The sequence below is a fragment of the Alligator mississippiensis genome, chromosome 1 (assembly GCF_030867095.1).
Source record: "Alligator mississippiensis isolate rAllMis1 chromosome 1, rAllMis1, whole genome shotgun sequence".
Classification (NCBI taxonomy): Eukaryota; Metazoa; Chordata; order Crocodylia; family Alligatoridae; genus Alligator; species Alligator mississippiensis.
The window spans coordinates 3,313,655-3,329,967 of NC_081824.1; the positions used below are offsets into that span (position 1 = coordinate 3,313,655).

The following is a 16,313-nucleotide window of genomic DNA, read 5'->3' on the forward strand; positions in this document are numbered from 1 at the left end:
TCCGTCGCGGCCCTGGCTTCGGGGCTGAGGCGATGCTGCGATGGAGCTGGAGGGATGATGGATGAGCCGGCACAGAGCTGGGAACGCTGATGGATGGAGGCAGAGACGGCCCTTGGGGCACAGCAGCTGGCCGCTCCGCCCCAGCCCAAACCACCGTCCCGTGGGGAAGGAGCCGGCCTTTCCTGGCTTCTCCTTCCACCGCAAGGCTCATGTCGTGTTGATCCCTGGACTGAGCTGGGGGTAATAAACCCACCACGAGGCTGGATCCTGGGGCTCTTGGAGGAGCTGAGTTGGCTCAGGTGCACGGTGCAGCTATTGACCCATCCTACGTTCCCTGGGGAGCCTTTGGCGCGTCGCTGGGTCTGTCTACACCAGGTCCCGGGGCAGGGTGCTCTCTGCCCGCTGGCTCCGGGGGCATGCAGCAAGGAGGAGGGGGAGAGGCTGTGCACAGCACGGCCTGATCTCGGCAAGGTTTGTGCCTTGCTTCCCTGCAAGGAAAGTGCAGGGGGAACAGGCTGCGGTCTGGCACCCCACGGAGAGGGAGGAGAAGTCAGCAGGGCTGAGCAACATCCTGGCAGCCCCCAAAGAGGAGTGCGGCCACCCCAGGCAGCGCGGGGAGGATGATCGAATCGGTCCTGTCGCAGCCCAGCGAGAGGCCGTCTTTGCAGCCCAGCAAGATACGTGACTCCTGTCTGTTGTGGCAACAAGCTCCCTGCGCCGAGCTGTAAACACGGGGGTACTAGCATCCCCGCGGCCTCCCTCCGCTCCATGGCAGGTCATCCTGCCGGGGATGGAAGCCAGAAGCCGGCCGGGTCCTTCTGCATGGTCCCCACTCCTCGCTGGAGCCAAGCGGCCTCGCTGCACTTCGGAGCCATCTGAACAGGCGCTTCGGGCCAGGGCAGGCCTGACACAGCCAGGACGTGTGAGGCTGAGCTGCTCCATGGCTGGGTTTGGCTCTGCCCTGTCCTGGCCCCAGGCTGCTTGGGAAAGGGGCTGGAGATGCAGCCCCAGGCAGAGAAGAGAGCTCGGAGCCCGGATGCAGAGCAAAGCTTTGCTGCCCCCGTCCTCGTGAAAGTGCCCCCCATGTGTCTGAGCATTCGGGGCAGGGAGAGACAAAAATGTGTGTGTATGTGTGTGTGTCTGCGCGCGCGCGCATGCAATGGTGTGTGGGGGCGTTTGTGTGTGTGTGCATGGGTGTGTGAGTGTGTGTACATAGCCATCTGTGTGCAAGGAGGGGTGCATGCATACATGGGAGTGCGTGCAGGGGTGTGCATGTGTGTGCACATATATGGGAGTATATGTGCAGGGAGTGTGTGTACATGGGACTCTGTACAGTCGTGTGTGTGTGTGCACATACATAGGAGCATGTTCAGGGGTGTGCATGTAGGTCTGCACATATGTGGGCATATGTGTACATGGGAGAGTGTGTGCAAAGGGGTGTGTGTGTACATGGGAGTGTCTTCAGGGGTGCACCTGCATGTGTGTGCATACACGGAAGGGGGGGGTTGTACGTGCATACATGGGAGCATGTTCAGGGGTGTGTGTGTATGCACATACATGGGTGTGTGTGCAGGGGGGTGCTTGTATGCGCGTGTGCATGGGGAGTGCGTGTGCATATATGGGAGTGTGTTCAGGGATGTGTGTGTGCATACATAGGATTGTGTGTACATGTGTATGTGTACATGATAGCATGAGTGTGCATGGGCGTGAACATGTGTCTGCAAAGGTATACACCTATGCGTGTGTATGTATGTTGGGACCTTGGATCTTGGCACTACAGCTACTCTGCTTGTTCGGATGTCTCCGTGCCAGGGCTGCCTCGGGCACACCACGGCCTGGTTTTCAGGGAGGCCGAGCACAACCTGGCTCGTGCCCTCAGCCACGGTGGGGAAGGCGCCCTCAGAGGTGGCACCCAGCAGCTGGGTGCTCGGTTGCAGCCATAGGGAGGGGCAGTCCCTGGCCAGGTGTTCACACACATCTGCTCAGCCCCTACAGCTCACCTGACCCCCAGTGACGCCCGGTCCCCAGCAGCACCCTACAGCCGGTTAAACCCACTGGCAGCCAGCACCCAAGCGGGCGTCCAGCTAGGACATGGCCTGTCTCTCCTTGCTCTTAGCCCCGCGTGGTAGAGGGAAACATCCATCCATGCCCAAGGACAGTGCCATGCATCACGGCTTTGCAAGCAACCAAACCCTCCCAGCCAAGGCCTGGAGGGATCTGGACCCCCCTGGCAGAGCTGCATGTTGCTACCTTCCTCTGGCAAGGCCGGCCAAGCTGGTGAGGACCCTCTGCTGCCCTCCCAGCCCTGTGCTCATCCCAGCCCCTGAAGGGCCTGCAGAAAGCAGGCCGTACCAAAGACCCATGGCTGTAGACCGGTGATCCTCAACCAGGGTGATGCAGCATGGGTGCTAGGTTGAAATGCCCCATTCCCCCGTGGTTCAAGATTAGGGAGGCTTCCTGGGATGTGGTATCAGCCCTGCCAGTAGCTTTTAGCTTCTCTCTCCTTCTATCAGCTCTGCATCAGTGGCAACAAATGGCCGAAGTCCTAAACGCACCATTCGCTGGTTAAATGCTTGTGGTGTTAGGTCAGTGGTTCTCAACGGGGGAGCCACGAAATTCGGAAACGATGAGGAAGTAGTGCCTTTTACCTGAGAAAGTTGAGATCCCCTGGCCTAGACACAAGGGTCCCGAGTCTGGAATATACAGATGTGCGAGAGCCATGCATGGGTCCGGCAGACGGTGCTAGCACTTGCATAGGAGGGCCGGCAAAAAGATCAGGGGCCTGGAGCCATGGTCAGACCAGGAGAGACAGAAAAGGCTCGTCCGTTTAGAAAAGAGACGGTTATGGGGGGTAGGATAGGGGTTAGACCGACACCATATTTGGGGTCAGAAGGGGATTTTCATCCCTGCTCAGATTAGTACAGGTTGGGGAGGTTTTATCTTCCTCTGCAGCAGGGGCATGGCCCTTGAGCATCTATTAACCACGTTTCCAACAGCAGGACATTGCCCACCGTGGTCCCCCTGCTTTCCCCAGGGCACGGTCGGGTGTGATGTCTGGTGTGGTGTCAGGGATAACACAAATTTTACTAAAAGGTTGGACAATGGGTTTGTCTGGGCTGGTTTGGGCAGGGCTGATCCTGCCTCAGGACTACATGCGACGCCGTTGGACCCTTCCAGCCCTGCTGCTCAGGGATTTCTATACTTCCTATTAATGGCTGCTGAACAAAACATCTGGAGGCGTTTCCTCTGGCATCTCTAAACCAAGCATGGCAGGTGCCAAAGAGGGTGTTGAATGGGGGATAGATCACTATTGAGGTATCCGGTGCCATGCTGTCCCAGTCTAGAACATCCCTTCCTACCAGTGCCAGACAGGCTGCTGGGCTACACAGACCATCGCTCTGACCCAATGTGACCCTGCTGATGTTCGGGATGCTCAGGCCCCAGCGCTGGGGTCCAGCAGGGAGGGAAGCTGGGGGTGCTCCTGGGACCCCTGTATGGTCTGACTCCTCTGTCTCCCCTGCAGTGTCCCGGCCGCAGAGCTCCCCCGAGGACCTGAAGGCGCTCCTGGGCAACGTGAACCGCCTGAACGAGAGCTTCCGGGACCTGCAGTTCAAACTGCTGCAGATGCCGCTCAAGGGCGACCTCCTGGACCACATCTGGCGGCTGCAGGACGTGCTGCAGAACCACTCGGACTCCCTCTTCCTGATGACGGGCTCCTTGCAGAAGCTGGAGGGGCTGCTGTGGAGCTTGCAGAGCCAGGCCAGCCAGACGGACCAGGCTGTGTCCGGCCTCCAGGACAGCCTGAACCAGCAGAGCGACGCGGCCCAGCTGGAGATGTACAAGCTGTTGGTGGAAGGCAACAGCAGCCGGTTGCTGTTGCAGCACCACGGCAGGCTCCTGACGCACCTGGCCGCGCAGGTGGAGAGCCTGAGCGGGCAGCTGAGCGAGGTGACCCAGGAGGTGGGCACCCTCAACCGCACCTTCTCCTACGACGTGGGCATCCACCACACCCGCATCCAGGACCTGCAGGTGCTGATCAGCAACGCCACCGAGGACGCCCGGCACATGCGCCTCGTGCACATCGCCATGGAGCGGCAGCTGAAGCACGAGCTGGCCATCCTCAACAACATCACCGAGGACCTGCGGCTCAAGGACTGGGAGCACTCCCTCGCCCTCAGGAACATCTCCATCCTTCGGGGTAAGGGCGTGTGGTAGCAGGGCTAAGAGGGGGAGGCTAGGGGATACAGCAGATCCCTGAGGCCGGCAACTCGAGCTGGTGGCAGGAAGCTGGGCTTGGTGTGGGGATATCATCCAGGGACTGGACCAGCCAGGACTGCTTGGTGGGGGAAGGTGCTGGAGGTGTCCAAAATATTAAATAGCGCAGGGTCACAGGAAAGTCAGGCTGGAAGGGACCTCACAGGGTCACCTAGTCTGGCCCCTTGCCTCAGGCAGGATCAGCCCTGACTAAACCATGCCAGCCACGTGTCTGCCCAAAAGTGTTCTTGGAAACATTCAATGTGCACCGTGTCTCTGGGCAGCCTGTTCCCATGTCAGAGCCACAAAGTCCCTCCTCATCTCCAGCCTCAGTTTCCCCTGCTGCAGCTTGAGCCCATTGCTCCAAGTCCTGCCTGCTACAGCCGCAGAGGAAAACCCAGCTCCATCCTCTCTGTCATCACCTCTCAAGTATTTGAAGCCTCCCTCCTAGGTGTTGACTGCAGCCCAGGCTGGGGATGGGGACGGGGCTGTGCCAATGCTCCTGCTGGCACCAACCCCACAGGGTCCTGGCTGGAGGGTCTTGCTCCTGCGCTCAGGGTCAGACCGATGCTGCATTAGGGGTCAGGAAGAAATTTCCCTCCCTGGTCAGACTGTGCAGACATGGTGGGGTTTTGCATTACTCTGTAGTAGGGGCACCGCCTGCGATCTCTTGAGCATCTAGTAACAACCTTTGCAGCAGCAGGACATTGGTGTCGTGGTCCCCCTGCTTTCCCCGGGGCAGGTTCGGGTTCGATGCCTGGTGCTGTTGCAAGGGTGACTATAGTTTTGCTCAGAGGCCAGCCACTGGATTTGTCTGGGCTGGTTTGCACAGGGCTGACCCTGCCCCAGGCAGGGGTTGGATTAGATGGGACCTCTGCAGCTCCCTGCCAGCCCCACGGCTCTGGGATGCTGTGACTCTGACTGTTATCAAACCTCCCCCCGTCCCAGCCTCCTCTGAGTAAATTGGTGCTGTTCTCCACCTCACAATACCAAAATGCAGAGATGTACCATGAAACTACAAGGGAGCAGGTTTAAAGCTCCCCAGAGGCTGTTCTGTATCACCCAGCATGTCATTCACCCGTGGCACTCCCTGCCACAGGGCGTGGCGGTGGCTGGTAGCTTACCTGCGTCCTAGTGGGGATTGGACCGAGGGCCATCAGGAGATGTCGAACAAGGGAGATAGGCTACAGCGTCTGGCTCGAGTGGTCAAAGCTGCACAGTGGGAAGCTCCGGCCATGCCCTGTTCACCTGCCCGGACGCCCCATTGCCTCTGCAGCCCATGCATCACCAGATTTGCCCACCGTGGCCTGCATCTGCCTCCGTATGAAGGGTGTGCTGCCGGGAAAAGCAGGGCCAGCTCCTGAGGCTCTTCTGAGGCCTCCAGGCCTTGCAGTCCCCGAGATCGTCACCCTCAGGAGGGGGCTGCCCCCATAGGAGAGGGGCATGGGCTGGGTTATCCGTAAGGCAGGGCGTGCGGCATTCAGGATTCAACACCTCTGCCTCACCCTTGGTTGCTGGCAGGATGGCGGGGGGATGCAAAACAGCCCAGGAGCATTGGTGAGGAGTGTGTCCAGAGCCAAATCCTCCCAGCCAGAGCTTTGCAGGGCAGGGTGGGAGCTCTGAATCCCCCCGGCACCCCCAGGCCAAAGGAGGTGGGCATGCCAAGAGGCAGGAATAGGGGCAGAGCGCTGTCTACACTAGGGCTCCCATCAGTGTGAGTTGCCCGCTCCACTTCCCCCGTGTCCTGTGTTCAGGCTTTTTCTTCCCTCCACTAATGAGAACAAAGCTGAGGCTGCAGAGCCCCAAGAGGCCTGTCCAAGCCACCCCAAGGCATGTGCTGTGCACAACGCCCCGACGAGAGATGCCAGGGGTGGACACCCTCCATCGAGCTCTCCAGCAAAACCATCTTGGGCAGGGTGCAGGTCCTGCCCACGCGTGCCCCACTGCTCCGGTGAGAACAGCTGGAAAGCACAGCTGGCCCTCCCCGGAGAGGCCTCGTGCCGATGGATAGCTGCAGCGTGAGTGTGCTCTTGGCAGGCTCCGTCTCTGTCTCTCCCTTTCCCCACGCCCTGTTGACGGGGCCGGCCGTGAGCCAATTGATTTATGAGTCCCGTGCCCCTGCGGGCTTCGTCCTGCTCTGTGCGTTCCCAGCCATCCGTAGGGGGTTTCTAGCTGCTTTGAGAGGGACTTTGCACTGCTCAGAGAGCCAGGGCCACAGGGCATCAGGGCAGCAAGGAGGGGAAGGAAGCCAGCATGGCCCTCTGTACACGGGGAGGTGGAGGGAGGATGTTCCAGCTAATCCCAAGCACCTTGCACAGAGCAGGTCCACCCCCAGCCAGCCGGCAGCAGAGCAGGAGGTTAATTAACTGGCCTTAAATAATAACGGAGTGATGAATGAGAGCACTCAGCGTCGGCGGCTGATCTGCTCTGGCTCGCGCAGCGGTGCAGGGCTTGTGGGGTGGAAATCCTGGGGCTGGGCTGGAGGTCAGGCTTGCTCCATCCCAGCTGGCTACATCTGTGGGCTTCAACACTCAGGTCCTCGCTGGGGTTTTCTTTGTACGGCGCCTACCGCAGCGGGACCCAGATGCTGGCTGCTGCCACTCTAGACAGGAGGGTCAGTCCCATCCTTCAGAGGCGATGCACTGGTCCAGGGGCGAAGCTGGCCTAGGGGTTTCCTAGGTTAGCTCAAGCCTGCTCTTTGCACAGGGTCCCTCTGCTGTGCTGGTCCCAGACCCAACACAGTTCTGCCCGGGACCCTCCATACACCTCCCTGCCCAGGACCCCCAGCCTGCAACCTCCCTCCACTATTCCTGCCCTGGTATAACCCCTTTATCCCCCTTTGGGCTGGTGTCTGTAGGAGTCAGTCTGTCCTCTCCCGAGCTAGCAGCTCCCATCTTGATTGGAGCATTATTCAGTCCTCACCGTCGTTCACGGTGACAGGCTTTCATGGAAAACACAGAGCCGTGGGGCTGGCAGGGAGCTGTGGGGGTCACATCTCGCCCAGCCCCTGCCTGGGGCTGGATCAGCCCTGTGCAAACCAGCCCAGACAAACCCAGTGTCCGACTTCTGAGCAACACGACACAGTTGCCCCCGACGCAGCAGCAGGCATCCCACCGGACCCTTCCCCAGGGAAAGCACTGGCGCCACTGCAGCCAACGTCCTCCTTCTATAAAAGGTTGTTAATGTATGTGCAAGAGATCCCAGGCAGAGGCTGTGCCCCTGCTACATAGGAAGGCAACACCCCGCCCCCACTCCCCCCAGTCTACAAGTCTGACCAGGGGCAACATCCCTTCCTGACCCCAAATGCATCATCGGTCTGACCTCGAGCCAAGACCCGGCACAGCCCAATCTGCATCCCCAGACAAGTGACCCCCAAGTCGAATGCAGGAATCATCGATTCTGCGCCTTTACCAACCAAGTTGGGATCTCTTTAAAAAACACAGTTAGTTTGCAAAGGCTTGTCTTCCCCAAACCCAGGCTGATTGACATGAGATCACCCTCCTTTCCATCTGCGGTCCTGCGTTGGCCATTCCCTGATTTTGGCTGTCAGGACGACAGCCTCCAAGGACGCAGGGCAGCTCGTTACCGTTCATAAAGGTTGGCGCCACTTTGATTTTCTTCCAAGCTTCTGGACCTCCGCCAGCGTTTCTAGACTGATTGAAAACTAGCATCAGCTCTTGGATGAAAATGATGCAGAGCAGCTGATTTGAAAGGTCCAGCTTTAGTAGCAATTGCATAACGCCCTGCGTCGTCAGTGCAAGAATGGAAAGTATTCTGTTTTATCGGCATCATCCAGGAACACATCATCTGGCTTTTTCCCAACTAGAGGATAGAAATAGCTATTGAATACTTACTGCTTTTCTGCATGATTAATACTTATTTTAGTCTAGAAATAACAAATACCTGCATTTTTGCCCAGATATAGTTTTTAAAACTTCTCAGTGCTGTTACCTGTTCTGGCCATAGAGTTTCCTTGTGTTCTTTTGCTTCCCTTATCAGTTTTCTACAGTTCCCTGCTTCCAGTTTATATGAATTACTAGTAACTTCCCCTTTCTTCCAGTACTTTTATCTTCAAAAATGAGGGTTGAAGGGACCCCAGGAGGTCACATCTAGTCCAACCCCCCTGCTCCAAGCAGGACCAGCCCCAACTATATCATCCCAGCCAGGGCTTTGTCTAGCCAGGGCTTTAAAATCTCCAAGGATGGAGAATTATCATCATCTGATACCACTTCACCTTCAAGCCAGGCTGGTGTGTATGCACTGCAGCCTTGTTCGTAATTGTGAAGCTGTGGATTTTGAGACTTCTGGTACAACGTTTTTATCATCCCTAGTCATCCAGTTTGATGCTGTCTGCCAACCAATTGAGCTCATAATTGCTCTCAGTTTTGTGAAATTGGACCTTCTGAAGGGCCAAGTGAATATGACTGGTTTGGACTTTATTTGGAGGTCACTTGGAGGTTTCCATAACAACCTTTCAAAACCTTGGCTTTCCACTCAGATGTGGGCCAACAAGAAATGTTGAAACATTGACGTTTCCCACCGGACAGGATCTGCTGTCCGATCCTTGTGGGTTTCCGTGCCAGGGTCCTGGTGAGATTTTTCTAGTCTGGGATGCTCAGGTGTTTGCCCACCGGTTCCTATAGGTCGGGGTGGCAACCCATGGCACGCGTGCTACAAATGGCACAGGCCGCTTCTATGTGCGGCACACGGCTGATCAGAGAGGGGACAAGCAGTGCAACGGCAGGCAGGGCTGGGAGCAGAAAGCAGAGCAGCAGAGCGACAAGAGAGCACAGGCAGGGAACGGAAAGCAGAACAGCAGATCGGGCAGGGGAAGGGGATCATAGTGGCACTATGGGAAGGTGGGGGGCTAATTTTTGATGCTCCCACTATGAAGGTTGGCTCTGCTCTGAAGGAAGGAGGCCACTAAACCCCTGTGTACCCCCTCTTTTCTTCCAGGGCCTCCAGGACCAAAAGGAGACCAAGGCAATGAAGGGATGGAGGGTGAGCCCGGTGTTCCTGGCTTGCCTGGACTGAGAGGTAAGGGGCCGTGTGCGAGGTGCGGAGCCGTACATGAGCCTGGTGCAACCAAGGGAAAGACTCCCCTGGGCTTTGGCTCAGGCCAGGAGCCTGCTGCTGGCATCTGCAAAGCCTTGGGAACAGGAGCAAGGCAGGGGGGGACTGTGGGGCCCTTCCCTTGCTGCTTCCCCAGTGCATGTCCAAGCTAGGGTTACGTTAGTCCAGCAGCAAAGCCTCTGCTCCTTCCCTTCAGCTGGCCCATACATCAAGTGTGCATGGCTTGGCTGGAGCCACGTCGTGTTTAGAGGCCATGTAGCCTAGGCCCCAGGCTCAGAGGTCAAGCAGCTGGGGTCTTTGTCCTGGCTGAGGGGAGCCTTGGGGTCATCTGTCCCAGCTCCGACACACACAAGGACCCATGGCTTCGTCTGCTCATCCTACCCCAGGCAGCTCCTCTCCCAGGGCTCGGGGACCGTTCCCCTGCACCCCAAGCTCCTCGGGCATCTTGGACCCGAGGTGCACACGCTTAGGAGCACCCCCAGCTCTGTGCTGACTCTTGCAAGCCAGAGCAGTGGGGTTGGAGACCTCATCCTCCTTATCGCCCTCCTGTTTGGGAGATAGATCAGGCGGGGTTGTTTGTGAGCGCAGGGGCTGGACCCAGCAACCCCGGAGATCCATCGCAGCCCCTGCCTCCTGCCCCATGCTCAGCAGCAAAGGGAGGGTGGGTGTCTGCCCCCTCTCTCCCGGTCCTTGGCTTCAACTTCTTCCCCTCTCCCAAGCCTCCTTCCTTTCCCAGGGGAGCGTTTGTACTGGAGCCAACTGGGCAGCCTTTCCCCAAATGCCCCCCGGCGCAGGTTGACGTAGGAAATGAGCTTGGCTGCAAACCAGATGGCTTGGGTGCAGAGGCTTTGCCCCAGCAGCTGCTTTCCAACACCCCACACTGCTGTCTCCGGGTCTCGTGGAGGAGGTGAGGGTGGTCGTGCTCGAGGGATGCAGCACAGGGGGGTCCGTATGCCTCAGCGGCAATGGCAGAGCTCCTCGGGCTTCTGGGTCAGCACGGCTTGCTGGGCAGAGGGGAGACCCCCCTGGCTTGGGCACTACCCGTGCCTGCAAAGGAGGCTTCCCCCCAGCCCCGAGCCGGCTGGCTGAGGTCCACGGCCACCAAATGGCTCAGCTTGGGGAGGAAAGAGCGGGGCAGCCCCGGTCCTGCTGCCAGCATGTGGTTCATGCTGCATGGACTCAGCTCCTGTCATTGCTTCCCCTTCCAGGGTTGCCCGGGGAGAGAGGGCCTTCAGGACCACGTGGCCTCAAAGGCGACCAAGGTGACCTCGGCCCACCCGGCCTCACCGGGATGCGGGGACTCAAAGGTACGGATGTGCCCCCCCTCTCTCCTCCAGCACAGCTGCATCCCTCCGTCTCCATCATCTGCTCCCTCCCCATCACTGCCCCCCTGGAGATGCCAGGACCGTCCTCTGGGCCGTGCTGCCCCTGGTGTCTGTGGGCAGGGGTGGTCGGAGGGTGCAGCTGGCCACAAGCAGGCTCTGGGCAGGTTTGTACCCTGCCTGATGTCAGGAGAACGGGGTGGACATCGGGGCAGGCTCTGTGCTGGTCTGAAGCTCAGGGTTGCAGCCATCTAGGTTTGCTGCAAATTGCCACCCGGTGAAAGGGGCAGGATCCTGGTGTCAGGCTGTGCCCATTCAGCAGTGGCACTGGTCATCCTCCCCCAAATTACCCAGCGGGGCTGAGCCCGAAACTGAACGGGCAGATGGAGTGAGGTGGGCAGAGGATCAAATCTGATTGCCTGCAAAGGGGATTGCTTGCAAGTGGTGCCCTCGCCGCGGGGGCTGGAGGGAGCCGGCCCTGCCGGGGACCATTGCAGCATCCAACAGGGAAGGAATATAAGAAAGCAGAGGGCGGCTGTTTGCTTTGGGGGCTGAGGTTGCGGCAGCTGGCGTGGGCTGGGCTGTTTGGAAGACTTTCCCTCCCTAAGCCCTGGCCGTGAATCCTCCTCCAGCCCTACTCTGATCGCTCGCTCGCAGTCCCTTCCCTGCTACATCAGCCAGGGTTTTCACAGCAGCCAGAGGCCTGGCTCATATCCGCGCTGGGCACGCACAGATTGTTTTCTCTGGTTGGAGCCGGATGCCCGGCTGCAAGGGTGTTGGAGCCGGACCCCCGGCTGTAAGGGCGCTGGAGTTTAAATGCATAGCTCAGGATGAGAGGCAAGTCATAACACCCACCGGCTCTGTGTTTAGCCTGCAGTTTATTTATTCCTGTCACTTCCCTTTGGTTTCCTGTGGTTTCGGGGCTCGCTCCATCCCAGGTTAGAAGCAGGTGCGGTCTCACGAGGCGGAAGCCGCTGCTTGGATAACAAGGTAGCTCCAGAGCACGTGCATCTATTTTAGCAGAATAAAATAAGGATGGAGACTTGAAAAACAACAAGTCTCCAGCCATCAGCTGCAAAACCCAGCTGGAAACCGTCCTATCTTCCAAATGTGCTGTTTCTGCCTCAAATGCCTGTTATTCTAACATGGGAAATGGGTGGTGCATCTCCACGAGACATTGCCGTGCGGTCGTTCAGAGCACGTCTCCCTTAGGAGAGAGCCGTGTGCGCGATGCCTTTGCCACAGGCTGCGGGGACCCCAAACCAACACGGGTGCTGTCTCCTGCCAGCACGTGGCTTAGGAACGTAGGTGGGGAAGTGGTTTCGGGCTATGGAGACTGCAGAAAACTTATTTCCTGATTGCATAAGAAACCTAGTTTCATAAGAAACCTATTTCCAGATTTCATAAGATCCAGGGGTTCCTGTGTGTGGGCAGGGGATCACATAAGGTTACAGGCATGCAAAGCACGCCTCGTTAGTGCCGTGATTCTCAACCAGGGTGCTGTGAGACCCCTGCAAGGGTGCTACAACCCTATTAGCACAGTGAAGTGTGCAAAACTATCTGTGATTCACAACAGACACCCAGGGATTGCCAACAGGAGTACACCACGTCCAAGCCTGCTGGGGGCTGGCTGAGTTCTTTGCATCGGGAAGACTTGATCTAGCATTTTTCCAGAGTCGGAAAGGAAGTGAAAGCTTAGAGCTGACATTTTCCAAGGGGGCCTTTAGTCTCTCTGAAAGGCTTGAGAGCACTGATGTAGTGGGTCACACCCACAGAAATAGAGGATGGTTTGGGTAGGCAAGATCCTACTTCAGATGTGACCATTACAGGTCCCTTCCACCCCACTGCTCTGTGACCCTATAACTTCCATTCAGGCCCAGGTAGTCTCGTGTATCAGGGAGCAGGAGGGGGCCCTGCTAAATGTGGGTAGAAAAGCCCACCCTTAGGGGAGGTGTCTTCAGGACACCAGGTCCCGTGCCACGAAACGCGAGGGGTGTTCTCCCTTATGCACCCGTGACAGCAGCCGATATCCACACACGGGTCTAAGCTTTCCTGCGTGCTCCTGAGCACTTGACCGTGGTTATAACCTGCAGCAATGAGTTCTGCAGGTTAATTGCTCGTGAAAGCAAGAAGAAAGTGTCTCCTTTCAGTACGCCACTCACCCATGCAAACACCCTCCTGACGCCAGGGGATGAGATGTCCCGGAGAATACGACTCCCTTGCTTTTCTTGTTAGACACCTTTGGAGACAGGAGGACGGGCTGGATCTGGGGTCCAACCCTACCATCCTTATGTTCCTTGTTTTCTCCATCGGTCTGCCCAGAACCTGCTATCATAGAAAATATCCCCGGCCTCACTGAAAGGATCACTTTCTCCTCCTGCCCTTCGTCTCATGCTGCCACTGCAAACAGAGCTCTTCCTCCAGGTCCAGCCCTCCCTTAGACTCATGGCATAGACCCTGCAAGATCTAGGCCTAAAGGGGAGCAGAGATTTCTTGGTGACCTGGCAAAGCACTGAGGCAGCAAAAGAAAGGTCTTGATGCAGCAACCCAAGCCAAGCAGGGGTCTTGCGTATGCAGGTCTGGGCAATGCAATCTGCAGACAACCCCACATAGGCACAGGCCCTACTCGCTTCTCCATGGCTCTCCAAAGAGGAGCAAGGAGCCAGTCCCAGAACTGGTTGTTGTACAGCTAGACAGCGGGGAAGGGAACGGCTTTGGGTCCATCCCTACAAACACACAGCTGTCTTGGAAGCGGCCCCGTGGTGCAAAAGCTCCTGAGCAATGAAAACACAAGCAGGGGATGAGCTGTGTGTGCCATTTCCTTGGTGTACTGTGCAGCCCCGGGTATTTGGAGCGAGTCAGGACCAGCCACCAGCACCGTCACAATGATTTTCCATTGCTTGGGGCAGCTCGGTAAAGGTGTCGCTGCTTTGTAAGCCAGCTTTAACGTTCAGCAGCCAGTCAAGGGTTAATTGTGAGAAATTGGTGGCACCCCAGTGGCCCAGAGAGGATATAATAAGCACCGGTACCGTATTGTCTGGCATATAACATGCCCTCTGATAAAACACACACCTTGTTTTTGGAAAGCAGACTGTAGAAAAATGAAAGATTTCTACAGAGTCATGGCCAGCTGGGTGACAGAGAGCAACACGAGTGTCTGGGGAGGATGGCATCAGGAACTTCTTGGTGTCTCTTGCAATGCCACACTTCGTGGTCATTGTGTTTCCAGGCGGACTTACTCTCTGGCACACAAGGTGAGGCCCTGGGCCCTTGCAAGGGCAGCAGCACGAGTGCTAGTTCCTTACTGTAAGTAGTTCGTGACATAAATTCCTGTTTCCACATCACAAGCCTCATCCAGATGCTACCAGCAGCTCACTTGCTGCTGCAGGCCCGGTTACAGGGCTCAGCCGATAGCTACGGCTGCGAGATGGTCAACACAGGATGCTGCCCCTTCAGTTTGCTGAGCAGACGCAAGCACTGTGTCTCCGGGCGTGCTCCTTTTCCAGCCGAAACAACAGATTCCCTGCTTAAACACATGCCCCGTCATTTGTGGAGGGGCTGATTTGGGGGAGGGAAGGTGCATGTTGTATGCAAGAAGATACGGTATTGCTGTAGGCTAAAGCAACTTTCGGGTGAAACCCCCAGGTAAGGCCAGCCAGAGGATGTAGTGTCCTCAGCAGCTGATACCGGAGCAAAAGCATGGCCTTCTACTTCCCCAGCCTTGCGGGCAACCCCAGTCACTCGGTTGAAGGCACCGTCACCTCGCGTTGTTGCAACCCAGCGGCATTACCACAGTCCCACCCGTGTCCCATCAATGTCCCACTCATTAATCTCTCAGACAGTCCCATAAGAAATGGGATGGGGGACACGCCTGCATCCCTGTTGCTGTGATAATCTTTGAGTCCTAGAGGGAGGGAGCTCCAGGGGTCACATCTAGTCCAAGCCCTGCCTGACCCTGTCCAAACCATCCCAGATGTAACCCCATGTCTGACCTCTTAGTAAAACTACTGTCACCCCTGACCCTGCCAGGGGGACCACAGCAGCCAACGCACTACTTCGGTAAATGTTGTTAATATGCACTGCAGAGAGCCCAGGCAGAGGCCGTGCCCCTGCTACAGAGGAAGGCAAAATCCCCCAGTCCGTACCAGTCTGACCAGGGAGGAAAATCCCTTCCTGGCCCCAAATGCAGCATCTGTCTGACCCTGAGCAGAGGGGCAAGACCCTCTAGCCTGGACCCTGCGGGATTGGTGCCAGCAGGAGCATTGCCACAGCCCAATCCCCATCCCCAGCCCGGGCTGCAGCACCCAGTACCTCTGGGGAAGGCTTAAAACCCCCTGAGACATGGAGCAGGAAGGAGGGGAGGAGGCAGCCAGCAAAGCCCAGAAGCCGGGGAGATCCCCATAGCAGAGCACAGGCCTTGCTCCACCTAGAACAGTGGTTTTTAACCCGTGGTCCATGAACCCCTCAAACTATGCCTAAGGGGTCTGAGAAAGATGACTGTGATCACTGAGAAGTATGTGAATACCCACACTTGCAATCCAGAGGGATCCGCATCTCCGTTCGAAATCCCCAAAGGGATCTGCAAATGAAAAAGCTGAAAACCACCTCCCCTCGATCATCCCCCTCCTGCGTCTGTCCGCCCTCTCCTCGACACCTCCAGGGATGGGGAGTCCCCCACATCCCTGGCACCTCTCCCACTGCCTCCCTGCTCTGATGGAAGAAGGTTTTCCTGAGATCCATCCTAAACCTATTAGGTTGCAACTTCAAGCCAGGACGGAAGAGATTTCTGGGGCTCCCTGCGAGGCAGGATCTCTCCATCGCATTAGCCCCCAGCTGCCCTGCTCCCAGCACTGCCCTGCCTCCAAAGGCCATGTGTTTGCTTAGGGCTGCGCCGGCTTTTCGGCTCTCCTGGGGGGATTAGATAATATTTGTACAGTTGCTCAGCCCTTGGAAAGCACTTGAGGCCGAGTTCTTGGTGCATGGCTCCTTCTCTTCCCAGAAGACAAAGCCTCCATAAACCCTGGCGGATCAGCGCAGAGCCAGGCCCCGAGCCAGCTTCGGGCTTCGAACAGATTGGCCCCATCCGGCTCCCTTCTCAGAGGAGCGGGGACTCGATGCAGACAGCTGAGCACGGGCACAGCCCTGGGGTGGATGCATTGCAGCTGAAAGCCGCTTTGCAAAGACAAGGGGAGGTGGGAGGGGAAAGGCAGCCTAACAGTCACGCTCGCAGGGTGCCCTGCTTGTTCCCCCTTGATTAAGAGCCAGCCATCATTTGGAGACCAGCATCGTCCTGGAGAGCACCAGCTATGCCAAGTCTTGCGTGGGCTTTCCAGCTGCAGGCTGGGCTCGGACGTTACTCCAACCACCGGATAACATTCCCTGGCCTGGTTTGACGGGGCAAGATAATCAGAGCAGTCCCACATCTTTTGCAAGAGCGATAATGACTCTTGGGGGTGGGAAGGAGCCTGGACAATGCAAAGGAGACGGCGACACGGAGAATAGCCCGCGGTTCTGATGTTCCTGGAAGGCAATCAGACGCCGGGTGTGTTTTGATATTCACCAACCAGAGCCGCAGCTTTGCTATGGTCTGTGGTTTCCTTTCCTTTCTCGGAGGACAGGGAAGGTCGGTTTTTCTCCTGGGCTGGTGCCAAACAATAGTTTGAC

General features: G+C 57.4%; 1 protein-coding gene across 3 annotated transcripts in view; it reads left to right on the forward strand.

The window, feature by feature from the left end:
* The window catches only part of SCARA5 (scavenger receptor class A member 5), a 63,078-nt gene that overhangs the window by 20,222 nt on the left and 26,543 nt on the right, over positions 1-16,313 (forward strand). For all 3 annotated transcript variants that reach the window (XM_059727948.1, XM_059727951.1, XM_014607013.3), the window contains exons 4-6: positions 3,524-4,198; positions 9,211-9,291; positions 10,536-10,634. In XM_059727948.1, the coding sequence (XP_059583931.1) occupies positions 3,524-4,198; positions 9,211-9,291; positions 10,536-10,634 (855 nt within the window). The remainder of the gene's footprint in view (positions 1-3,523; positions 4,199-9,210; positions 9,292-10,535; positions 10,635-16,313) is intronic.